This window comes from Beta vulgaris, chromosome 4, assembly GCF_026745355.1.
Source record: "Beta vulgaris subsp. vulgaris cultivar EL10 chromosome 4, EL10.2, whole genome shotgun sequence".
Classification (NCBI taxonomy): Eukaryota; Viridiplantae; Streptophyta; class Magnoliopsida; order Caryophyllales; family Amaranthaceae; genus Beta; species Beta vulgaris.
Window position 1 is genome coordinate 6,503,225 of NC_079205.1, and position 27,243 is coordinate 6,530,467.

At 33.3% G+C, this 27,243-nt stretch overlaps 1 protein-coding gene and 1 non-coding gene across 2 annotated transcripts; both read right to left on the reverse strand.

Annotated features, from left to right (window-relative positions):
* Positions 1 to 16,522: 16,522 nt before the first annotated feature.
* Positions 16,523 to 16,595, reverse strand: TRNAA-AGC (transfer RNA alanine (anticodon AGC)). Its single transcript has one exon. It is a non-coding gene; the product is annotated as a tRNA-Ala (tRNA).
* Positions 16,596 to 18,053: 1,458 nt separating this feature from the next.
* Positions 18,054 to 26,769, reverse strand: LOC104907093 (21.7 kDa class VI heat shock protein). Its single transcript, XM_010695968.4, is given in 4 exon segments — positions 18,054 to 18,658; positions 18,661 to 18,676; positions 19,009 to 19,190; positions 26,066 to 26,769. Coding segments are annotated over 4 exon segments (597 nt in total). The 5' UTR covers positions 26,376 to 26,769; the 3' UTR covers positions 18,054 to 18,569.
* Positions 26,770 to 27,243: the final 474 nt, after the last annotated feature.

Consider the following 27,243-nt stretch of genomic DNA (forward strand, 5'->3'; position numbering starts at 1 on the left):
ACAGGAAAAAAATATATATGTACATTAAGTAAAACATAATAGTATAACTTAAATAATGATTAATGGTTAACCGAAAAATCATACCAAAAAAAGGTTTACCGCTTAGGTAGTATCGATCTAAACGGCTACGATTCGCAAAAAAATCGGGCCAAAACTTTCGATTATCGAACTGAAGTATTGTTTTAAGACGATCAACCACCCATTAACACCACCGCACATTACTACGTACCCCCAAATTCTCCTAGTCTCTCCTCAAATCAACTAATTTCATCCGCTTTCAATCATATGAACCTCAAGCCAAAGTCAATAGTGAATCAAATGAAGGTTTCTTCTTCAAAGCTACCGTCATTGTCTAGTAATATATCTCTTGTATATATTACTAGAGCATGCAACATTTTCAGAGAGACGACCTAGAGATTTGTTGTAGCCATGAAGACTGTATCCATCTAATTCTTCCAAGTGTATTGAAAATGATGAAATATGTTACTATTCCACATTAATTATTTATCAACAAACCAAATTTATGGTAATTGATCACAACAATCTTTATATGTTGTGGTATCCATATTTGGTTAATGCATAACTACAACTTTACAAGTGTATATGTTGCATATTATGGATATTACTTGCAAAAAATTGACTTTCAGGCTTGTTGATGCATTATAATTATCTATATTAGAAAAAGGAAAAATTGTCAAAAAAAAAAAAACCTTTTAAAAGTTCAATTATGCGAGAAAAAACCTTTTAAAGCATTCTTAGCTTTGCGCAAAAATACCACAAACTTAATTTTTCTTGCAATATGAAACCTATTACTATGTTTTGGTGTGGTTTTTGAGATGCATAGGGATGGTGATACAGTTAATAGAAATAGAGGGTTAAAGAAAAATAGAAAGGTCATCGTCGGAATTGAGAAAAAACACACAGTAAATTGGGAATAAGTTTCTTCTTGTAAGAGAAAATTAAGTTTGTGGTTTCTTTTTTGCAAAGAATGCTCTATAAAGTTTTTTTGGCAATTTTCCTTAGAAAATTATAAGAAACAGATCTTCGATAAGTATACATTGAGACAAATCTAGTAAAGATTATTTTCCTCAATTAAATTATAAATCACCAAAGTCAAACTATTTGTAAGTAAAAACAAACAGAGTAAAAGATTAGAGAAATTTATAGATAGTGAAGTTGTATAGTAATTAAGACAGTTTGGTTTTTCATGTAATTTTAGCGTTAACGTTGAAAGCCTTGAAGGACAGCGGTGTGACCTGGCGCCTGGCGGTATCCGATAGTCACTTTGTTTAGATTCGCTAAATTTATTGAATGCCTATAATGACCTTGCTGATTCCCGCTATCCCCCACCGACCACACTAAAATGAGACCAAAAGAATGTTTATATTAGCTCTCTCTCACAAGTTATAGCTAATCATGGAATGAATTCATGCTGGATACTACCAAATTGGTGTGAATAAATTAGTGATCAACCCTCAATTTAATGTAAATTTAATTTTGTGACAATTGATTTAAAAAAAATAAGTTGGTCAAATACACTTAAGAAAAATTATAGTTTCATTTTTTACGTCGGAAATGGAGTTATGACATTTTACTATCTTTCCTAATTTATTCAATTAAGTTTACGTTAGTTTATTGGACATCAACCAGTATTAGGTGAGAGTGAGACGGATTTATTACAACTTCTTGTAATTAAGACGTTAAAAGTTATCTCTAATGATAGCAAAGAGTTACCCTTTATCATGACCAAGACGAGTTTCTGTCATTTCAGTTTATATACTTCTATAAATGTTTACCAGTTTATGCATATTTGTAATATGTTCAAACATGTTATTTATCCTTTTTTAAGTTTATACATATTCTTATTAGTTTATACATATCTATATCTCAATTTTTGCATATTGGATAACATATTTGTTATCAGTTTATACATATCTTAAGTCAGTTATAAACTGATGACAAATATGTATAAAATATTTGTAAACTGATAACAACTACATATAATTTGATGTAAAATGCTCTTAAACTAATAGCAATTACGTATAAATTGAACAAATTGATATGAAATACTCCATCTAATTTTAAATAGATGCTTCATATTGACTGATAATGTTTTGTTAAAAAACATTTTCAAAAAAGCTACCTTTTATATTATTATTTTTTACTTTTATAGCAAATTTGTTTCAAAATACTACCAGATAATAATTTTTGATAAGAAGGTCATGTAATCACCAAGTGTAATTCAATGACGAAATCAAACGGGGAAACTTAGCAAAATCGTTAGTTGGTACTTTTTTGAAGATAAAGTTTTAAAGGTAGTCTTTTAAAAAAAAAAAAAACTCTCATAAAAAGTAGTTCCATGAAATATTCTCTAACATAAGTTTAATTATTGTAAGTTGTCTTAATTTAAATTTTGTGACTAACGATTAAGCAGCATAATAATGCAATGAACAATAACCCCAATAATATGTATAATTGCACTTCTCTTTTTGAGTTGTACTTTCTACAAATATTGTACTCATGCTGATGCTGATGCTGATACTATTTGGTCACCACAAACTACAATTCTCTGGTCAAATCTTACCATGATAGACCTTCTAATATCTAAGAATAAACTACGAATATGTCAAGAAGTTTAATCTATTTTCAAAGGCAATTAAGATTTAATACTAGTTTTAAGTTAATTATTTTTTAAAATATAATACTAGTTTAAGTTATAGTATTTGACTAATTATTTGTTCAGTAGTCCTGTAGGTTTATAGCGTAATCCAAAGACCAAGTTGTATATAATTAAGAGATGAGACTAAAAAATTAGAGACAAACGTGTGTTTCAGAATGTTAAGCAATATCATTTAAACGTGGCTACATTGTTCTCTTTGATGGAGACTAAAACATGAAGGAAGGTCCGACCATGAAGGCATGGAGTTGCCCCCTTTAATGTCTTTGTTGGAGCCAAGTATGTCACTTACAATTTACAATCTAAAGACTCTGTCAGACTACCTTGGGAAATATGGTACTCCATGTTTCTTGGATCCCAAAATCATTTTTCCTTGACTTACGTTACGACATTACTGACATGGAAAATAATTAGCCTACCCATCGGGTAATATATCCACCACTAATAGAGAGTAATGGTAAGTGATGATAGTGGAATCCAATTCACATGATTAATAATATTTTAATGCTTCTATTACTAGTGGGTAGATTATCCATCGGGTAAATGTAGCAATGTCCGACTAACATAGTTGGTTGTTTTTTTGTTAACTTTAAATTACAATCCTTATAAGAGAGATTAAACGAATTTTAGTAAATGTAATAAGTTTATCAATAATATAGGAGCAATTTAAACTAATTTTGGAATTGTGTTTTCCATTGTAAATTGTTTTCCATGAAAATTATTTTACACTGAAAATGTTTTACGCCCTACCAAACGGAGCCTTAAAGTCACTACTCACTATTTGCTTTGAGCTTCCCCCCTCCCCCAATCGAGCACTTATAAACATAAAATGTGGTACACTCCAACATGATCACGTAAATATGCTTACTTAGAATTTAGAGACATAAAAGAACGTTTGTGCATTAGGTGTACAATATACTTAGTCTGATTTTGACTTAATTTTAGAAAAATTAAGTTATGATAAGTTCAGATATTTTAAAATAAGTTCAAATTATTGGAAATTATTTAAGATTAGTTCTAATAAGTTTATATAAGCATAGATTATTTTATATTAGTTCTGATAACTTCTAATAAACACCAATAACTTCAAATTAGTTAGATTAGGTTAAGGTTCGATAAGTTCCAATAATTTTCATATTAGTTAAATCAAGTTTACATTTGTATTTCAGATAAGTCAAAATAATTTAAATAGAATGCACCCTCATCGTGATAGGGTCCATCTAATATTTTGCGCAATTATAAGCCTTTTTAGTTTCTACTAGAACTGATCAAGGTTATCCCGATCCAAATATAATGCCCATGCTTGGGCAGATTTTTTTGGGCCCGGTTTATTTGGGACAAGTTTTGGCCATTTGGGCAACTAAAATGATTTTCTAATTTAAAATTTGCCTGCCCCAATTTTGGCCCAAAAAGCAGGCTTTGGGCATAAAAAATCGGCCTAAAATTTGTCCCATCCCTGCAAGTGGGTAATATTTTCTTGAGGAGTCCTGACCACTCGACCTGCCATTTGATCACCTCTAATTCCTACTAATTTAGCGGGAGGTACACTTGTGTGTTATTTTATTGCAAGAAGGATTATAATATTTTTAGTACTATATATGGTGTTTCGTATAGAACAAAAAAGAACCTGATAATGTCAAGCCTCCATGTATAACAATCCTTGAATCTCGCGGGCAAGATGTACCTGCAAGATGAACTCCAAATACGAGGTAGGGTCCCCATGAAGGAGCCTTTGATGCTCAAGTTAGTTCCCAAAAATGGATAATTATCAGAGAGAAAGTAAGTTAGTTTTTAGACACTGGAGAGAGATTCATTTACCTTGACCCATAATTGGGTATTTATAAGGGTGACTTATTAGGTTAAACAGAGCAAATAAGCCGCTTAGGACATATATAGTCCATATAACGAGTTACTCCAAATAGAGGATGATCATACTCGTATTGGACCGATATGTTATTGTTACGATAATTGGGAATATAGATCACTTTAATTATCGTCATTTTTTATTCGCATACAACTAGCTCCTATGTCTAAGTTCGATTTGAAATTGAACTTGAGGTGGATGCTTTATAACTTAGCTATGAAATGTGCCTTGAGGCTATACAATATATTACAATATCTGCAATTAGTGTCACCATTACTAGTATTCCAATTTGACTTTTATATCATATAACTCTGATTTGACTATATCATTTTCCTAGTATAAAAAACACATATAATAATTCAAAATATTAATTTAAGTCTTAATATATTACTTTCAAGCTAAGATATTAACTTTTTTTCTATTCATTTGTAATAATAGATTGTAAAAGATAATAATAAAATACCTAAGGAAAAATTGACATGAATAATCCCAACTTTCACCCGTATTCTCAAAATGATTCCAACTTTGGATTATTCCAAAATATTCTCAACTTTTGAGGGGACCTTCTCAAAATAAGTCAAATTATCTTTTTTCTTGCCCGCACTAATCCATTTTAGGTTTACAATATGTTGAAAATCAATAGTTCGGATTATTTTGAAAGGGTACGTACCTCCTAAAATTGGGATTATTCTTTAATAATTCAAAGTTGAGATTATTTTGAGAAGACTTGTGAAAGTTGGGATTATTCATGTCAATTTTTCCAATACTTAATAACAAACCAAAGGAATTGACATAAGAAAGAGAAATATTGTGAGAAAAAAAGGCCATAAAATTAATCAAGCATCAAAGATAGTACTACTACCTTTTGCTATTTTACAGTTGATTTGTATGGCAAATTATACCTTTTACAATTCCAAGCACTCAGAATAATTAAAAGGGTATTAAAAAGAGAGTTGTATTACTATAGTATTCTTAATTAGCTTTAGAAAGCTTTAATAGAACTCCCCTCTATCTGGTAAGGCTAACAAACATGTGAAGATTATTGGAAGCATCTTTTTTTTTTTTTTTTTTTTGGTTACATAAGAATAGAGATATGGTCCAAATTAGTCAGTTGGTACCTCAATTCGTCAGCTGGTGCTTTGTTGCATTCTTACTACTACAGAAACACTAATTTATTATGTATGTTTTACCTTTCCTTTTTTGTGTAGCTTCTTCTTTACCTTTGTCTCTCTCAACCTTTATGCCAAACGTGTTGCAGTGAATCTTTGATATGAAAGATATTAAAGGCGTATGATTAACCAAGCTATTTACTCGATCTTAATTTCCAAGATTAATATGTCATTAATGTTAATGTACCTTCTTTACCTAATTAGAATCTGCAGTTATTTTCTAAAGTTTTTAATGCAAGAACAAACTTTTTCAAGTCGTTGTTTGATGTGAACATCTTGTCTGTCTTAGGTATTGAGGCCAAATACGACATCTAAATTCTAATACTACATCATGTCATATGAGGTCTTTGCTAGTTCAATGTTATATTGTTGGCCCAACTTTCGGTTTACATTCTGGTATTAGGTACTTAGATTTATTTAACGTGCCACCACATATTGGAACAACTAACAAGAGGTAAAGCATGCACATTTTTAGATGTAGGACATAAAAAAGCCATTGATTCCGTCGTGCTCTTGTAGGACCAGATCACACCAGCCGTGCTAGATTCTTGGTTAGGCATTGTAGATGGCTCATGCTGCTCCTGCTCGTGACACCGTTTAGACACAAAACCAAGGTTTGGACACGACACGACCATAGTTCGCCATACCAGGTCAGATGCCTAGGCTTGAAAATCATTGTGTCAAGTTTATGTCTCGTGTTATGCTTTTTCTTTCAAAATGGCCTAACACGCACAATATCTTATTGTGTTGTGCTTGTTTGCTTGCCATGTACTCAGGTCTACTGTTGGCCTGGGGTCATGTCACATTGCAAACCAAACTGGCCTAGTGCACTTTAGAATACAATCATGTGAGGTATTTTTAGATCGTTCTTTGTCAAACATTTGAATTGCTAATATATAATTAAATATCCTAATAATTAAAGGTGTATCTTAGATATTATGCACGTTACAAATAATGTACTTCTTGAGGTGCGTTCCAAATGAAATTAACATTAGGAAAATTTCGCCAAAAAAAAAACCTTTTAAAGGTTCAATCTTACAAAAAAAAAAACTTATAAAGCATTCCTTGCAAAATAAAATCACAAACTTAAATTTTCTTGCAAGAAGAAACCTATTTCCATTTTCCGATGTGTTTTTTCTTAATTTCGATGTTGACCCTTATATTTTTCTTTAATCCTCTATTTTCATTAACCGCAGCACTACCCCTATGCATCTCAAAAACCACACCGGAAAAAGGGAATAGGTTTCATCTTGCAAGAAAATTTAAATTTGTGGGTTTTTTCTGCAAAGAATGTTTAAAAGGTTTTTTCTCGCAAAATTAAACTTTCAAAAGGTTTCACACCGGAAAAAGGAAACAAGTTTCATCTTGCAAGACAATTTAAATTTGTGGTTTTTTTCGCAAATAATGTTTTAAAAGATTTTTTCTCGCAAAATTAAACTTTCAAAAGGTTTTTTTTGACAAATTTTCTTTAACATTAAAAATAAATATGTGTGTGGACGTGTGGTTGCATCTTATAAACTGGAGGAGTAATGGAGTGGTAAGGTTTACACCTAGTGTACTCTGTTTTACAGGTTTGATCATTACAAGTTGAGATTTTAATGGCCGGAGATTTCCTAAATCTTCAAACTTAAAAGAGTCTATTTTTGGAGAGACGGTCTAACGTTAGTATTAACGTGAGACCGCTGATGTCATGCTGACATCACACGCGTGCATCAAACCAGCAGTAGAATTAGTTAAGCGATTGCACCTATTAGTTATGCTAGCATTAAATTGTTTATGGATGAATTAGTTAAGCGCTGGAGTATATTAGTTATAATGTTATATCATATATTCCAGATTATAATGCATTTTATTGACCCTAACTTCAGTATCACACATAAACATTCTCTCTTTCTTCTCTAATCCATCGAGACACCCTAAAACTTGTATTATTTTCCTCCTCTGATCCATTCTCTACATACAATTGGATGTTTAATTTGGATGTAAGTAAAATATTTGAGCACGAGTTTGCAATGACAATGTCCATAAACACTTACTTTGTTTTTTCACCTGATAAGATGTTTGTCATGTTTGAAGTGAAAGAAGAGTTTGAGACATATTCATCAAAAAGGATAATATATACTGCCCATTGTTAGATGATAACTTGCACTTGCAAAAAATTTGAAGAAACAGATCAAATCACTTTTGCTATCGAAAACTTAACTTTTGCATTTGAAAGTTTAACTTTTTATTTGAAAAACATAACTAATACCACCACTAGTGGAAAAATGAAGAAGGGCTGCGCTAAAAAAAGGCATGTAGCTAGGGCTGCGCTTTTTGACAGCAGCCCTTTCAGTAGCAGCCCTTCACTTTTTAAGTAGGGCTGCGCTATTCTAGCGCAGCCCTTAAGCTAGAAGGGATAAACTAGTTAGGAAAAAGCGCAGCCCTTCTAGCCCAGAAGGGCTGCGCTAGTTAGGAAAAAGCGCAGCCCTTCTGGGCCAGAAGGGCTGCGCTTTTTCCTAACTAGCGCAGCCCTTCCTACCAAAAAAAAAATAAAAAAAAAATTTTTTTTTGTCATTTTTTTTACTCATAATCTCACATTTTCTGAAATTAAACAGAAGAGAAGAGAAACGAAACGAAAATACTAAACCCAAAACAATAAAAAGAATGAAACGAAAATGAAAAAAAGGAACAAAAATAATATACAAAGAGAAGTATACAATAAGTATACAAGAACATTAATCAAAACAAAGATGAAAATACAAGAAATTATATACAAAGAGAAGTATACAAGAACATTAATCAAAATAAACAAAGAGAAGTATACAAGAATAACATTAATCAAAATAAACAAAGAGAAGTATACAAGAACATTAATCAAAACAAACAAAGAGAAGTATACAAGAACATTAATCAAACAAAGAGAAGTATACAAGAACATTAATCAAAATATATAACAAAGAGAAGTATACAAGAACATTAATCAAAACAAAGAAAGTATACAAGAACATTAATCAAAATATATAAACAAAGAGAAGTATACAAGAACATTAATCAAAACAAAGAGAAGTATACAAGAACATTAATCAAAATATATAAACAAAGAGAAGTATACAAGAACATTATAGATCTGAAAATACAAGAACTACAACCTAATAATGTTTAAATACATAAAACAAAACCCAAATACATAATTTAAGGGAAAAAAAAAATTCGGAAAAACTTAAAATGGTTATTTGGAGGCTTAAACGAACTCGGATGGCTTAAAAAGCCTAAACGTCACGGCATAGTGGTGAGTTTGACTCGTTGGCTCGTTCCGCTTCCGAAAAGGTATCACAATAGGCAATCGGACTCCGTCGCCATGTTTAGTGCAAATCATTTCAAGGTTTTTGTCGCAAATGTTTATGGGAGTTTTTGAGAGAGAAGAGAGGATGAGAGGATGAGAGAGAAGAGAGGAAAAGAATAATGAGGGACGTGAGAGAGGAGAGAGAATGAGGGATAATATATTTGACGAATCCCGCTCAATATTTCAAAGCCCGCGATTCCGAAATTTCAAATTTTTTCAGGAAGGGCTGCGCTTTTTAAAAAAGCGCAGCCCTTCTTACCTACAGAAGGGTTGCGCTTATTTAAAAAAGCGCAACCCTACTTGTGAAGGGCTGCGCTTTTTTTAAAAAGCGCAGCCCTTCTGCTTAGTAGGGCTGCGCTTTTTTAAAAAAGTGCAGCCCTTCACTAGTAGGCCTGCGCTTTTACGAAAAGCGCAGCCCTTTATGTTTTTTCCCCTAGTGACCTAAATGTTATTAGTTATTCATTTATTCGTAATAGTTAAATAGTATGAAGTAATAGTTATACTGCTAGGATTGTTATATTTTCATGCTTTGAGAATCATGCACATGTGCTCAATCACAAAAATACTACATAAGTATATGTGCAAAATGTGGATTACATATGTAAAGAGGAAAGTGTGGAAAAGAGAAATGAATAGATAAACAAATGTAATCCCATGACAATATGAAACCTAGAGAAAATTAATTCTACAATCTCATGCTCAAAAGTCAAGATAACGAAGATGCAAAAAAGACACTCCAAGAAGTCTACGAAAATACTACTGCAATTATAAACAAAGTCTTAACTACAAAATCAATCGTTGACGAACGATGCTCATCAAGTACAACTACATTGGTTATCTTATACTCGTATGGTTCAAAAACAAAGAGAGGAAGTGCAAGAAAGAAAAGTCATTTTGAGAAGACTAAAAAAATAAATTCCAAGAACAAAACTGAAATTGGTACAATAATACTCCAAATGCCATGTTGCTTTAAGTTGTTTTTTTAGGTAGTCTTTTGTATTTTAGATTTGTAAAAGAGTTGTTTCTTCGTTTATATTAGAAATCAAAATAATGCTCAATTAATCTTAACTAATTATAGAACAATACTGACTAATGTATTGAATATGTTAACTAAAAAATAATAGAAGTCTAGATAAAGATTATCAGCTCTTAACTATTGTGCTAAAATACTTAACTAATTCGCCAAAAATATTTATTAATTCACCATAATATTATCGTGAGCATTTGTGAGACGCGGTTCATTTTCTAAAAAAATATATACTTCCTTCGTTTCTTAATAAGTGCAACATAGAAAAAGTAGGGGAATACCAAGGAATGTAGAGAGAGAAAGTTGGGACCACAATAAAGTAGAGTAATTCAAGTGATGAAACAAAAAAATTGTGGTCCCCTCTTGTTTTTTGGTGGCATATTTGTAATGATATTGAACTTTTTTTACCATTTTGAGCTTTGTTGCACTTATTGTGACTATTCCAAATAAGGGAAATGTTGCACTTATTAAGAAACGGAGGTAGTATATCTTTTGGATTGGACTATTTTTTTAAGAGTTTGTCAACTTAAAATAGGTTGCTTATAAAACTGGAGAGGATTTGAAAATAAGCAGTTTCAGAAAAGTGAAAACTAAAGTGAATAGAGTCCTTGTGTCGTACTCCTGCAAAATCTGGGGAGTTGAAGCCAGCCACAGAATTGTGGTTGGTTGACCAATCCTAACTGCTTTACGAGTCCACACCTATATACTCCTATTAATCATGGAACTAATTATTCTTCACCAAAAAAATAATCATGGAACTAATAGAGTATGCTCATATCTAAAATTAAAGTAATATTTTATTGATTCCTCTGTTGCGTAACTATTAATAGTCTATTAAAATACTCTCCCGTTTAGAAATAGTTATACCGTTTTATGTTTTTACGCTTGCAAATGCATGATTTCAAACGTTAATATTTTCAATTATCAATGAGTAAAAATTATAAAAAGTTAATATTAAAAAAAAATACATTGAGACGAATTAACAAGATCTCATATGACTATATTTTTCCTAAAATATAAATGACTAAAGATAATCAAGATATAAAATGTGAATAGTAAACACTATGTAAATGGTGCAACTATTTCTAAACAAAAAAAGTACTTCCTCAGTTTCTAAATAAGTACAACACTTCTTGTTTTCACGTTTGCCAATGCATTATTTTAACCAATAATATCTTCAATTATCAATAAGAAAAAATTATAAAAAGTTGATATTAAAAAAAACACATTCAGACGAATCTAACAAGATCCCACATGACTATGTTTTTCCTAAAATGTAAATCACCAAAGCTAATTAAAGTTTAAACTGTGAATAGTAAACACTGTTGGAGTTAAGGCTTGGAAAAGTCTTGGCTCATTTTGTTGTTTGTCCCACATTGCTTGTGGGAGGGAATCTCTTCATGTTTTTATATTCTCTCCCTCCTTCCATCTATTGAGTTGGTTATAGAGATGCTTTTGTGGTTGGATAATATGTTTGGTTTGAGCTTGCTATCACACGCATGTCGCCCGGACCGGGCCAGGGCCTTGGGCTTTGGGCTTTGGAAATAAACTTAACTTAACTAAAGTTTTGGACCCGTGGCTTGATTTTTCCCTATAAAATCAGTGCCTTTTGTTCAGTCAAATACACAAAAATACAATCTCTCTCTTCTTCCTTCTCTTCTCTTCTCTCTTCCTGGGTTTTCGTGCTTATCTCCAAAGCTCAGTTTGCTAGTGGTGGCATTCTTAGCTACTGTGTTAACCTTGGGGAGCATTCCGGCCACGTTCGATAACCACCAGTGTCGGGCCGTAATTGCTTTCAAGTCAGTGGTCTCCTACCACGGCACAGTTTTGAAAGCTCTATTTAGGCCTTTGCGAATCTTTTATTCCAACAAATACTATGCAAATGTTGCACTTATTTAGAAACGGAGGAAGTATATTATAACCTTTTCATGGCCGTCAAAACTAATTAAGAAGAAGAGAAATAGAAGTAGATTCTCTAGATTATAGAGTTAGTTACATTATGCACTCCCTGAATTTCTTTAATAAAAACATAATTGAAATAATGATTATTTGCACTTTTGGACTGTATAGTGCTGTTTAGAGCATCCTAGAAGAAACATTTGTACGCATCTAATGATTATTTCTGCTGGATAATGATAATCCTTCTCTAATTTAAGTAAATAAGAATACCCAGGTCTATTAAATGTTAGATAATTATATATTAATTGGCTTTATCATGTTCCTAAGTCTAAGTGATAGAGAGATGTTAGACATATTATGATATTATATACATTTCTGTTGTCTCCATTTGTATGTTTTATCACAGTTTAACATGGTTTTTAAATTTGTGAAAATTTAAAACGGTGGCACCATATACAATTAATGAGAGTAAAATGGACAAATGGTGGATGTGGGTAGTGGGATCATATATTCATATGCCATTAACGAGAGTAAAATGGTGGATCATAAAATGGGCAACATGGGATAGGGATGCTCTCGCAGTTTTTTTTTTTGTTTTTTTTTTAAATTTACAAAATGTGTATCTTTATACTCTCTCCGTTTCAAAATATAAGTCGTTTAAGGTTTTTGCACACAAATTAATAATTTAGTTAATTTTAGTTAGTTTTGCATGGGTAATAAGAATTGACATTAAATATTGTATTGATAATACAAAACAACCTATAAGCTTATCTTGATAATATAAAATTGCATTTAATATTACATTGGTATTGTAGAATGCCTTATATTTTGAAACAAATTCTTTTAGCTAAAATGTCTTATAATTTGAAACAGAGGGAGTACTATTCATCTATGTAGCATAATTTCTTATACGTTACGTACTCGTATCCATATAGTATGGTTTTCTATCTCTCACATGAGAGACCAGGGTTCAAATCGAAGCATAATTTTATTATTGCTGTGAGGGAGGGGGAGGTTTGAAAATTGTTGGGTTTTTGGGTGAGTGACTCTGTTCAAGGGAAGTCTAGAGAAAAATCATTTTACCACGGGGTTCCCGAAATGTAACCCCAAAAATATACTCGCACACATACATGTACCTGATACGTATCATGTATGGATACGTGTACTCATTCCTAAAATTTTCATAATCTTGTCGCATTCTGTTCATGTACCCGAATTCGCACTCATACCTAGAGGGGTCTCAGACACATAAGCAGAGTAAGAGACCGCTTAGAGTCTCCCAATTTTAAGGGGCCCACCTATATTTTATTTTCTTACTTTTTAGGTTATTGAGTTTAGATGGAAAATACATTTGTTGATCCAAAATTTTTGTTGCTAATCTATATACTTTTTTTATTCTAGTTCTATCTTTTGTATGTCTTAACTATATACTTCTTTTAAGTCTAAGTTGTCTCCTTACTAAAAATGAATATAACATCTATGTATTCAAGAAAGTTAATTCATTTTTCAACTATTTTAAATAGAAAAATTAAGTTAATTATTAATAATATGAGATAAGAGATCCGTTTTATATTCATATAGGGCCCATGTTTAATGCATCGCTCATGACCCTTAAATTGCCTGAGACGTCCCTGCCCGAACTTGTATACGTCTCTGTGCAACCTAGCTATTTATATCCATCACTTTGTTCATCATTAGTTAATTAATATGTAAGGAAAAACTTAGACATATTCGATCTTCTTACTTTTATTTCAACATAGTATATTTTTAAATAATCATCATTTTACATATTGATAATTATAAAAAAAAAATTATAAGAATTGATAATTACTAATATTAATGGTTAAATTTATGCATTAATTGAAAAACATGGGTAATATATATAGTGTCCTAAGAGTATTCTCTCTGTTTTTTCATCATTCTCACTTTCCTGTGCGCGTCTCCCAATGTACAACTTTGAACTTCAATATCTTTCATTATATATTAGTAAAAATTACAACGGTTGAATATTCATAAAGTAGTAATTGAAATAAATCAAACAAGACCCCACATGATTATATTTTCTCTTATAAATTGAGAAAAAAAATTCAGAAGATTCTCTTTAAGTATGAATGGTGTCAATATTCTCTTTAATTAGAATCTTCAATCAAAGAAAGTTAACGATATATCGAGACAACATAATACTTCGTATTTAATTTATAGAGTTCAAACAATATAGTTGATTAACATTTATAATTGTTAAAGAACTATATTAAAGTCGCTGCTAAGGAACTATTAAATCATCGACCAAATTTTGCAGTTACGGTATTGAACATTTAAAAATCTGTCACCTTCAATTTAAAAAGATAATAACATATACAAAAGAACCTCAATAATTTACATCACTACCAAAATAATCTTAGATAAAAAAATTATATCAATTCGTATATATTTCTATTATATAAGGGAAGGAGGAGCTATGGTATTTTTATCAATTAGTAATGAATATTTTATAGGAAAAATTGACAATAGAGGTCTGAACTTTGGGCGATAATTTTTAAAAGGTTTGAACTATTGATTAACCTGTGTAGGTCCCAACTTTAGGGGGTCTTAATTTTTAGCGGGCCTCGGTGACTTAAAACTGACGATTTTTTAAAAAATCTCACCTAGTTTCTACTTTCCTCCCTCAATTAACCCTTCTGGTGTGACCCAATTTTTACAAGTTATGACCTATTAAGCCAGTTTCAAGTCACTAAGGCCCGCTAAAAGTTAATACCCCCTAAAGTTGGGACCTATACAGGTTAATCAATAGTTCAGACCTTCTAAAAATTATCACCCAAAGTTGAGACCTCTACCCAATTATTAAAAAATAATAAAAATATTGTATAATAGTGGTGTGGTGATGAGAGAGAAAAAATAGTTGGGTAGGATAAAAAAGTAATTGGGTAAGAAAAATTTGTTGAGATTTTTTTTTTGGTTCATTGTTAAGAAGAAAGTGGGAAAGGATTGTGGGATGTAATTTTTTAGAGAAAGAAAGTTAGAAAGAGAGTAGGATATTATCTTATTTCTCAATCATCAATAATGGTGCTCTAACAACCCAAAAGTACACCAATTCGAACAAGATTTAACTTAATTGTTAATGTTGTTTACTGAATTATGAAAGATATATGCCAGTAATTGTTGATGAATTACAGTGTTTAATTACTTTTACATATTTCATATGATAAGTAAGCACTTTTTCGATACGAAATATACTTTTTTTGTCCCTAAATATAGTTCCAATCCTTCCATTTATGTCAGTCCAAAATAGATTTTTCATTTTCTTTTTTAGTATGGATCCACTAATTAAAATATTATTGAGCTTTTACTTTCTTATATTACTCATTTCCCCACATTCTGTCTTCTCAATAAACAATTCATGAACAGTGTTCCAACTTTAATTTTTGATTATAAATTAGTATAGCTAAGGTCTTCTCACTTATTATTTATCCTTAATACTTGTGCCAAAAAAAATTGAAAACTCTATTTAGAGATGAAATGAATATTCATAAAACTTGTAAAATGTGCTATTTTTGTGAGAGTTGTGCACTAAAAGCAAAATCACATTGCAAATGGGCCAATAATTATTTATGAAAGAAGATTAAGAAGCTCTTTGCATAAAAAATATGATGGAAAAGTTTCAAAAAAATATGATGGAAAAGTTTCAAAAAAATATCTTTTGTAACCAACTTTTTCCAAAAAACTATATTTAAAAAATTTTCTTTAAAAAATGGTAATATATTGAGAGAAGTTTGTTATGTAAGGTAATTTTTTACAAGAGAATTTTTAAAAGGTAGTTTTTTGAAAAGAATTAATTATAAAAACTAATGTTTTTGAAAAACAAATTGATTATAAAAATTTATTTTATGATTTTTTTCAAAATATTACTCCCTCTGTTTCATTTTAATTGTTACACTTTGGTATTTTACACTATTCACAAATTTCACCTTGACCATCATTTGTGATTTATACGCGGATGAAAATATAGTCATGTAGGATCTTGTTAGATTCATCATAACATGTATTTTATTAATATGTACTTTTTATATTTTTACAAATACAAAACTAAAGATATGTATCCTCAAAGTTTTGCATCTGCAAAAGGAATGAAAAGTGTAAGTGTGTAGATTAAAATTAAACTGATGGAGTATTGGTAAAACGTACTATTTTTGTATGTGAAAATTGTGCACTAAAAGCAAAATCACATTGCAAATAGGCCAATAATTATTTATGAAAGAAGATTAAGATCTTCTCATCAAAAAATATTATGTAAAAGTTTCAAAAAAATATCTTTTATAGCCAACTTTTTCTAAAAACTATATTTAAAAAATGGTAATATATTGAGAGAAATTTGTTACATAAGATAATTTTTGCAAGAGAATTTAAAGGTAGTTTTTTAAAAAATAATTATTAAAAGTAATTTTTTGAAAAAAATAAAATAAAATAAAACTTTTATGAATTTTTCAAAATATTACTATTGGTAAACTTTCAAGGAAAGCTAGAAATGTTAGGTGAAGATCTGCAAAAAGAATGAAGTGGAAAATGGAGATGCGGGGTATCGAACCCCGTACCTCTCGCATGCTAAGCGAGCGCTCTACCATCTGAGCTACATCCCCTATTTATTATGATTTCCGAATGTTAATTATATTTCCTTAGAAAATAATCCAATCAATGACTAAGTCAAACCAAAAGCGTTCTAGCTTGCCTCGTACTGCTTCCTGTACATTCCTTTCGAGTTTCTTGTACTGCTAACATGCGACAAATTTATGAAAAAATAAGGTGAGTGCTGATGAAATTTAACATATGTCTATAGCTTTTTTAGAATGTTGAAAAGGGCCAAGCTTAGCAGATTGTCTCATCCATGAACAACTCTAATTGCGAAATTTGATTATATATATATGGTTAAGAGGAAATATGGTGTTCGGATATGAATTAAATTGCCTTATTGAAGACCTCTGAACTCGAAAGGGGTCAAAATTATTAAGATTAAGCTTGTTTCTTATCTTGCTAATTTGCTTGTTGTCATTACAGCGCTCCAATATACAGCAAATAGAGCCGAAAGGCCAAACCTAAGTGTTAAAATAAAGCCCATATGTGAGTTAAAAATAATTGTGCTATATTAAAAAATTAGAGAGAGAATGACTAATATATAGATTCGTGGTTTACTCCACCTATCATCAATTGGTTTAAGGATGAAACCCTACCAATCTTGTATGTGGTCACTCTTTCCTCTGACATGGGCTTGTGTATCGGCCCAATGAATTTTATCACTAAGTATAACGAGCAGCTCACGCACAGAATACCAACCTAATACAATATTTTTTGGTAAGTTCGTGAAAGATTGGTTTGGCAGTGATATGAACAACCACAATTATCACAAAGTGGACTGCCTGACTGTAAAAATCCCCAAGAGAGCTGCATTACCAAATTTACCATCTGATAACCGAGCTTGTTTGGTGTATAGAACTCACCTTGTCACTTTGAGGTAATAAGTTCGAACCCCACTAACTACTTGTACTTGGTAGTGGCGATTCCCTTATATACTCTACTCTTCAAGCGTTAACCTGTGTAGCTAGACTGGTTGACCTGCAAGAAGCCTTAGTCCTATAGGGTCCTTCCTCTTATCAAGGGGTTCCCAGTGGGAGCTCAAAAAAATATTACCATCTGATTTTGGCACAAGCTGTCAAGGGATCAACTCAACAAGAAGTTTAAGCTAATGATCAGATTTTTTAGATTGATTGTGTATCTATCACAAGTAACAGCAATAGACCAATCCTCCACTTCTGCAGAAAAATGGGACAGTAGTGCTTCTTGGTTGTCTAGCAAATGGGAGAAGACCCAACCCAAGCATATGTTATAAACTTCTGCCTGTTTGAACAAGCCATGTACTATAATAAATGAACTCTATGAAACATTCTTTCTGTTCTCCCTTTGCTAGACGTTTATATATGCAAAAGCAAATGTTTATCAAGTCGCTTATTGCAGGACATGAGATTTAACTTCATAGAAACCTACAAATTGAGGGGTCAAGTTTGTATTTATGTTGTTACATAGCAATAATCTAACCAGTTACATGAATCTCTTATAGGATGTCACTCAAAACATTTATTCGGATGCTTCATTGTTACAGTTAATACATTGTTGGATAGCTGCAATTGTTGAGATACATTACAAAACAGTACTCAGAGTGCTCTATATGTTGCAAAATCTGTCAAAAACAATATGAAATCTAGATTAACTAGCTTGATCTAACCTTTCTATCTATTGAACTTGCGGCAATCTAACAGGACGTAATAGTGTAATACTTATGTACATCATTCGCAAACACGTATTTTTCTTCATAGATTTTCATTATCAATCGAAACCACCTCTAAGTGGTAACGGGTGACAATTAAGATTTGGGAAGAAAAAGAGGTATTCGAGGATGGACAAGTATTACCATGGACATCAATACGTGATTTTTTTCACAAAGTTCCTTATAACTATAACCAAAAAAATTAGTGCCTGCCAATCAAGTCGTTAATGGAGATAATCTTCTGCTTCTGATTCTAAGATGATTCTTTCAGAAATTCCTATTCCTTACAATTAATTTACTTCTTACAACCATTTGTAGAAAGAAGCAATTTAATTAAGTCAGTACCATACTTCTTTTTTACCTTGAATCTACACTCTTCCTCTTAAACTTCTGTGCATTATCCTGAAGAAAAAAAGAAGCAGAAACCACAATACTATTTTAGCTTCCAATGAACAGCATAATGTTTCCTGAATGTCTGCTGATCTTCATCTTTTTTCGACCTGTGGGTTCTGAATCATGAATAATACATACATACATACATACATACATACATACATACATACATACATTCATACAATTTTAAAAAGTAGTTGGTTCCATAAAATAGTATGGTTCATCTTACAAAGATACAGAACAAAAATTTCTCATTCAGAATCATCACCTTGACGAGTTGGACTAGCTGATGATTTCATAGGAATTTTAATCTCTAAGATTATGTCATTTTTAGCTGTTACCTCAGTCTTCTTCCAATCTGCATTTTCTGGTAATTCGATCCTTCGAACAAATCCAATTTCCCACCAATGATGACTTCTCCAATCCCTCGCCTTAAGATCAGTGTGTTGCTTCCACTGCCCACTAATCTCAAGAATCTTTCCTTTTTCCACACATACCTGTACAGAAGATTCTTCTCCTGTTCCTGTATAAGCATATCAGTTCTGTTATAATGGCTTCTTCTCCAACTTTCTCTATGCAAGATTAATAGTGTATAGTATTACATGAGCAAAGTTAAAGTACCAGGCAGCATCAGCATAGTTATCTATGTGTTTGGTAAATTATCTAATTTGTTTGGTGTTAGTAGTTGAGAAGGAGCTAAAACTGAAAAGAACTCAGAAATAGCTGAAGCTGATAAGTGATAAGTTAACCAAATGCTTGAACAGTCTGGTAAGTGGTAACACTAGCTGTTTAATAGCTGAAATTTAAGATGCAAAAGAGGATAACAAACATATAACGCCAAACCCCTAAATTATTTGGTCGTCTGCATTAGTTAAGATTATATCTCCCGCGGTTGTCCACAATCCACATAGGACTTTCGTCTCAAGTATCTTTTGTCAAGTGTTATATGCTCTCGCAAACCTAATTTCTTCTTATCATTCTTGATGTTTCGCCTATAACTTACTCTTATCCATATTAACGTATCATCTAGGCAACATTTACCATGCCCAAATTAAGGTAACTAGTTCTATCTTATCTTGTTATACTCCAACTTTAATATATCCATGCCAAATTCTACTTTCTCAAAGTGCTCTTGCACATCTATCTCAAAATTCACACCTCTTCGACTCCGATCTTCCTAATATGATCCTACCTAAACGCCCAACACTCAGACCCATGTAATAACAGTAAGTGGTCTAATAACCGTCCTACAAAATTTTCCTTCTAACCTTAAATTTTCGCTAGTTGAACACTAGTTATCATGAATGAGAGACTATTTATTGTGTATACATGTCCATGTTTTACATTGTTGGAGATTTAGAGTATAAGATTAGTGTATTTCATGGTGCATAGTTGAGTTACTTGGTAATGGTGTTTGTGACTCAAGCTATACATACATTGTACCATGCATTCAAGTCTCGCACAAGACTCTTAATCTCTCTCGCACTCGCACAAGGAGAGAGGAAGTTACTGGTCGCGACTCGCGACCTACGTCGCACCTCGCGACAGTACTGGAACAGACGAAGCAAGACAGACGCACCTTCGCGACTCGTGAGCATGATCGCACCTCGCGACCGTACAAAGTCGCGACTCGCGATGGTTAGCTCGACTCGCGACGAGCGTCTGTTGTTCGCTGCGTGGTTTGTTGATGCTGCGTGTTTTTGGCGGTTACTAAGTAGCGATTCAGTTTTATGCCTTGGTATATATATATATGATACTTCTCATATGATGAAAACAGAGAGAAAACTGATTATTCTCTATTATACAAACTCTTAAAACATTAAATTCCAAGAGATTCATCATCATCATAAATTCTCACAAATTCATTTTTAATTTGATAGTGTTCATAGTAAGCGTGACCACTATTGTTTTTCTTCTTTGTATCTCGAAGGTGAATTCCGTGATACCCGTGCTTTACGAATAGGGTCGGAATATTACTTTTGGGAAAGTGATTCACGCCTAGAAGATTGTTCATCTTGTGATCCTTGTTTCATTTCGTAATTTATTCTAACAATCCAAAAGTAATATAATTCTTCAAGATGACTACAATTCGTGAAATGTCTGCAAATTTTCACAAACTTGACAAGTTCGAAGGTGTTGGATTTAGAAGATGGCAAAAGAAGATGCATTTTCTTCTTACTTCGTTAAATGTGGCATATGTTTTGAGCACTCCCAAACCCGAGGAAGTAGATGATGAAACTGTTGAAGAAATTCGAAGGAGAAACAAATGGGGAATGATGACTATATATGTCGTGGCCACATTCTTAACGGTATGTCCGATGCTTTGTTTGATATTTATCAATTTGTTGAATCCGCTAAAAGTCTTTGGAATGAACTAGAAAGTAAATACATGGCCGAAGATGCTTCTAGTAAGAAGTTTCTTGTTAGTAATTTCAATGCCTTTAAAATGGTAGACACTAGGCCGGTAATGGAGCAATTCCATGAAATTCAAAGAATTTTAGGAAGTTTTAAGCAACACAACATTGATATGGATGAGACCTTTGTTGTTTCCTCAATAATTGACAAATTACCACCCGGTTGGAAAGATGTTAGAAATTCTCTTAAGCATAAGAAAGATGATATGAATGTTGAACAATTGGGTGCTCATCTTCGGATTGAAGAGGGCATTCGGGTCCAAGATGGACAAAAGGATGTCAATCCTAATCCTTCTACCGTTAACATGGTGGAGGATGGTAAGTCAAAGGAGTCTTCTAATCCTAAGAAGAGGGCTAACAATTTCACCAAAGGCAACAATTGGAAGAAGCCTAAGTTTGGTGGAGGTGCTCAACGAGGTTGTTGGGAATGTGGCAAGCCCGGTCATTTTAAGAAGGATTGCACCATTTGGAAAAAGAAGATGAACAAAAAGAATGGTGGGAATGGCGAGTCAAGCCAAACCCATGCCAAGCAAGGTATGAGTACACAAGTTTCACTTAATTCAAATCTGAATTTTGTGTGTATGATTTCTGAAATCTTTTGTGTACAGGATGATTGTTCATGGTGGATCGATTCGGAGCATCAAGACATGTATGCAAGGAGCGATCTCTATTTAAGACTTTCAAAGAGGTTGAAAATGGAGAAGTTCTTTACATGGGCAATGATTCTACGGCTAAAGTTCTAGGTGTAGGACAAGTAGAATTAGTGTTTAGTTCCGGAAAGCCTCTTATTTTAAGAGATGTATTGTATGCTCCGGAACTTAGGAAAAATTTAGTCTCCGGTGCTACCTTGAATCGATTAGGATTTAAAATGGTGTTTGAAGCTGATAAATTCATATTATCTAAGGGTGGAACATTTGTAGGACTTGGTTATCTTTGTAATAGTATGTTTAAACTTAGTATTTCAAATGCTTTGAAAGATACTTTGTTTGTTGTTAATGACAATTCTTCTCTATGGCATAATCGACTTGGTCATGTTAATTACAAGAAGTTATGTTCAATGTCTAAACATGATTTGATTCCTTCTTTTGATCCAAGTATAGAGAAGTGTAGAACATGCATGTTAACAAAGATAACTAGAAAATCCTTTCCAAACAATGTGGAAAAGGATACTTCTTTGCTTGATTTGGTGCATAGTGATTTATGTGATTTCCATAGCACTCCTTCCTTAGGGAACAAGAAATACATGATAACTTTTATAGATGATTACTCTCGATTTTGTTATGTATACTTGTTGTTTACTAAGGATGAAGCCCTTGATAAGTTTAAGATCTATAAAAACGAAGTTGAATTGCAACTAAGTGACAAACTTAAAAGATTTAGAACCGATAGGGGTGGTGAATTCTATGACCCAAGTTATTTTCAATCAACTGGCATTATACATGAAACACAGCGGCGTATACACCACAACAAAATGGTATAGCCGAAAGAAAGAATCGAACTTTGCAAGAAATGGTAAATTCGATGTTATCCTATTCAGGTTTAAGTGATGGTTTTTGGGGTGAAGCTATGTTAACAGCTTGTCATATTTTAAACCGAGTTCCAATGAAAAAGAACGAGGTTACCCCATATGAACTTTGGTATAAAAGAAAACCAAACTTGAGTTATCTCAAAGTTTGGGGATGTCGGGCCATTGTAAAGTGCCGGAACCCAAACGTAAAAAGTTGGGTGAAAGGGGAGTTGAGTGCATCTTTATAGGGTATGCTCTTCATAGCAAAGCCTATAGGTTCTATGTTATAGAACAAAATGACTATTGGTCAATTCACACAATTGTGGAGTCAAGAGATGCCATATTTGATGAAAATAGATATTCATCAATTCCTAGACCAAAGGACATTACTCCTAATACCAATGTTCAAGAAGTTGATCAATCAAACATGGATCAAGGAGTTGAACTTGATCAAACTAACATTGATCAAGAAGTTGATGAACAAGCTCTTGATGAGAATGTTGCATCAACATCATCACAACCTAGGAGAAGCAAAAGGGCGAGAAAAGAAAATCTTTTGGCCCAGATTTTCATGTATACTTGGTTGAAGGATCAAGGAGTTCCATAGTGACTAAGTTTCCATATATATTTAATGTGGAAGAAATCCTTTAACGTTTAATGAGGCTATGAGGTCTCAAGATGCCGCTTTTTGGAAAGAGGCAATTGATGATGAGATGGATTCCATCATGGGAAATAACACTTGGGTTCTAGCTGATTTACCTCCTAAGTGTAAACCAATTGGGTGTAAATGGATTTTCAAAAAGAAAATGAAAGTAGATGGGACTATTGATAAGTTCAAAGCCCGTCTTGTAGCTCAAGGTTTTTCACAAAAACCGGGCATTGATTATTTTGATACATATGCACCAGTTGCTAGAATCTCCACTATAAGGTTATTAATAGCTCTTGCAGCTATTCATAAGCTTGTGATCCATCAAATGGATGTTAAGACTGCTTCTTGAATGGAGAACTAGAAGAAGAGGTTTACATGCGACAACCGGAAGGGTTTGTTGTGAAAGGTCAAGAGCACAAAGTGTGCAAGTTAATTAGATCTTTGTATGGGCTAAAACAAGCACCAAAGCAATGGCATCAAAAGTTTGATGAGGTTGTGTTGTCTAATGGATTCAAGTTGAATAATTCAGACAAGTGTGTGTATAGCAAATTTGATGACAACGGTAATGGTGTCATGATTTGCTTATATGTAGATGACATGTTGATTTTTGGAACGGATTTGTCACAAGTTGAATGGACAAAATCCTTTCTATCTTCACAATTCTCCATGAAAGATTTGGGAGAGGCGAATGTCATCTTAGGTATAAGAATTAAGAGAGACAATGGAAAATTGACCTTGTCACAATCTCATTACATTGAGAAAGTGCTCAAGAAATTTAATGTTAGTGATTGCTCTCTTGTTTCAACTCCTATGGACCCAAGTGAAAAATTGTTACCAAATGATGGTAATGCCGTGTCTCAACTTGAGTATGCGAGGGTTATAGGATGTTTGATGTATGCTATGACGAGTACTAGGCCGGATATCGCATTTGCGGTAGGGAAATTAAGTAGATATACTAGTAATCCTAGTATGGAACATTGGCAAGCTATTCGTCGAGTGTTAAATATTTGAGGAAAACCATGGATTATGGTTTGTCCTACAGTGGATATCCTTCAGTTTTAGAAGGGTATTCGGATGCGAGTTGGATCTCTAATAGAGAAGATCATTCCTCCACAAGTGGATGGGTATTCCTCCTTGGGGGAGGTGCAATATCTTGGGCATCCAAGAAACAAACTTGCATTGCAGATTCATCAATGACTTCTGAGTTTATAGCTCTGTCATCGGCAAGCAAAGAAGCCGAGTGGTTAAGGAATCTCATGTTTGAGATACCTTTGTTGCAAAAGCCAATATCACCTATTGCTATACATTGTGATAGTGATGCAGCGTTGGCAAGAGCTTATAGTCAAGTGTATAATGGCAAGTCAAGACACATTGGTGTGAGACATAGCTATGTCCAAGGACTTATCAAAGATAGTGCCATTACTGTTGACTATGTAGAACTACGTATAATCTAGCAGATTGTTTCACAAAGGCGCTAGCTAGAGATACGGTAAAGAGGATGGCAATCGGTTTAGGATTGGTGCCTTTTGGAAATCACAAGTGAGGAAATCTTAACTTAACGCCCAATAAGACGTTGGGTCTTGAATTCAATAAGATTAATTTCCTTATTTGATGATTGAAAGAACTTATATAATCATCCAAGGTAAAGTTCTTTAAATCTGTGATGTTTAAGAGGTTGTTTAATCTTAATAGGTCTCTTGACATTGTGCTTTATCACAGGAGCATGTTTTCTAAGAGATCTACCTATGTAAGTGCGAAGTTTGGCCGCTTCAAGGAGCTAGTGAGGCATAGCTTTGATGCACTTATGAATTGATATGGACACATGGCGAGTTAGTGTCAAGTATATATTGAAAATGAGTAGTTAATCTTGTGTGTATAATATCTTCAAGTTTTCATTATGTGTTGCTAATGGTTCAATCGTTTATCGACACCATTTGGATACGAATGCTTGGAATGTGTATTATACTAAGTGGAAGTTCAAGTCTTTGTACACTTTCATTTATGCATAAGATTGTTTTTGTGATGATGTTTGTGGATTTATTTTGTATACTCTAAATGGGGGAGGATTGTTGGAGATTTAGAGTATAAGATTAGTGTATTTCATGGTGCATAGTTGAGTTACTTGGTAATGGTGTTTGTGACTCAAGCTATACATACATTGTACCATGCATTCAAGTCTCGACAAGATCTTAATCTCTCTCGCACTCGCACAAGGAGAGAGGAAGTTACTGGTCGCGACTCGCGACCTACGTCGCACCTCGCGACAGTACTGGAACAGACGAAGCAAGACAGACGCACCTTCGCGACTCGCGAGCATGATCGCACCTCGCGACCGTACAAAGTCGCGACTCACGATGGTTAGCTCGACTCGCGACGAGCGTCTGTTGTTCGCTGCGTGGTTTGTTGATGCTGCGTGTTTTTGGCGGTTACTAAGTAGCGATTCAGTTTTATGCCTTGGTATATATATATGATACTTCTCATATGATGAAAACAGAGAGAAAACTGATTATTCTCTATTATACAAACTCTTAAAACATTAAATTCCAAGAGATTCATCATCATCATAAATTCTCACAAATTCATTTTTAATTTGATAGTGTTCATAGTAAGCGTGACCACTATTGTTTTTCTTCTTTGTATCTCGAATGTGAATTCCGTGATACCCGTGCTTTACGAATAGGGTTGGAATATTACTTTTGGGAAAGTGATTCACGCCTAGAAGATTGTTCATCTTGTGATCCTTGTTTCATTTCGTAATTTATTCTAACATACATAAGCATACAGTAATCAAAATAAAAATGTTTTGAGAAAATCATAAAGATACTAACCTGGTAATTCTGCTTTCAGTACATACTCTTTATCATTCTGATTCCAATCAACTTGATTAAGGCCAGAAGCTCGTAAATTCGATAACAAAACATCAGCCTCAAACTCCCACAGAGGAAAAGCATCAGATGGATCAAAAAACTTGCCAAACAACATAGGACTGAAGAATGAACCATCACCAAAAACTTTACGTATTGCTTGATTTCCTCTTGATAGGAAGGCTTGGAATTCGTCCTCTGTAAGGGGAACGATCCATTTATGTGGTGTTCGATCTTCTAAAAGTACTTCAATTTGTCTAAGACCAGCCATCATAGAATTAAGGTTGTATAAGAAACTTTATTTAAGAGTATGAAAGTAAAACTTGCTATTTTGTTGTATGGTAGTTTTAGTTTTATTCTTCTTATAGTATACTGAAGAAAAATCCTTTACAAAAGTAAAGAGAACAAATTCCTTGAGAATCTTTGCAGGATTGCAAAGATAACAGAATATTTCTTTCTCCATCACTTTTTGATCGATTGGCATGTTGCAATAATGCAACTTGTGTTTTGGCTCTTGATGATTTACATGCACACATTTCTATATTTGCACATTCAAAGGCTGAATATCATTTTACATGCTTGTTGTCTTCAACTCTTCTTTTTATGCTGTTGCAAAAGACAAAAGCTAGAACTAATTTGGACTTTAATCTTTAATGGTACCTCTCCATATGTGTTCTCTGAGCTTCACCCGTGAAAGATAGAAGTAGTTAATGTTTATATTAGTGAGAAAAAAAAAATGTTAGAACCTGAACGAGAGGTGGGCATGGGCCGGGCCAACATGCGGGCCGACACGATTTGGGCCCGCCCAGCACGAGCCCGTTCGAGGCCCGGCCCGTTGTCCGTTGCGTGGGCCGTGGCATGTCATGGTCAAGAAATTTTATTTCAGACCCGCACCGGCACGAGCCCGTCTAGATGGTTTGTCCCCTTTCCTTTGTTTTTTAGCCTAAAATTGTTAAGAATCCAAAAAAAACAACATAAAACACGGGTCAATCCCGCGGACCCGTGGGCCTGGGCCGGGCCGTGGACAAGATCTGGAAATTTCATGCCCGGCCTGGCACGACCCGTCATTTCACAAAGCCCACGGGCCGAGCCCATGAACATGCCCGACCCATGCCCAAGTCTAACCTGAACACATGCCTTCA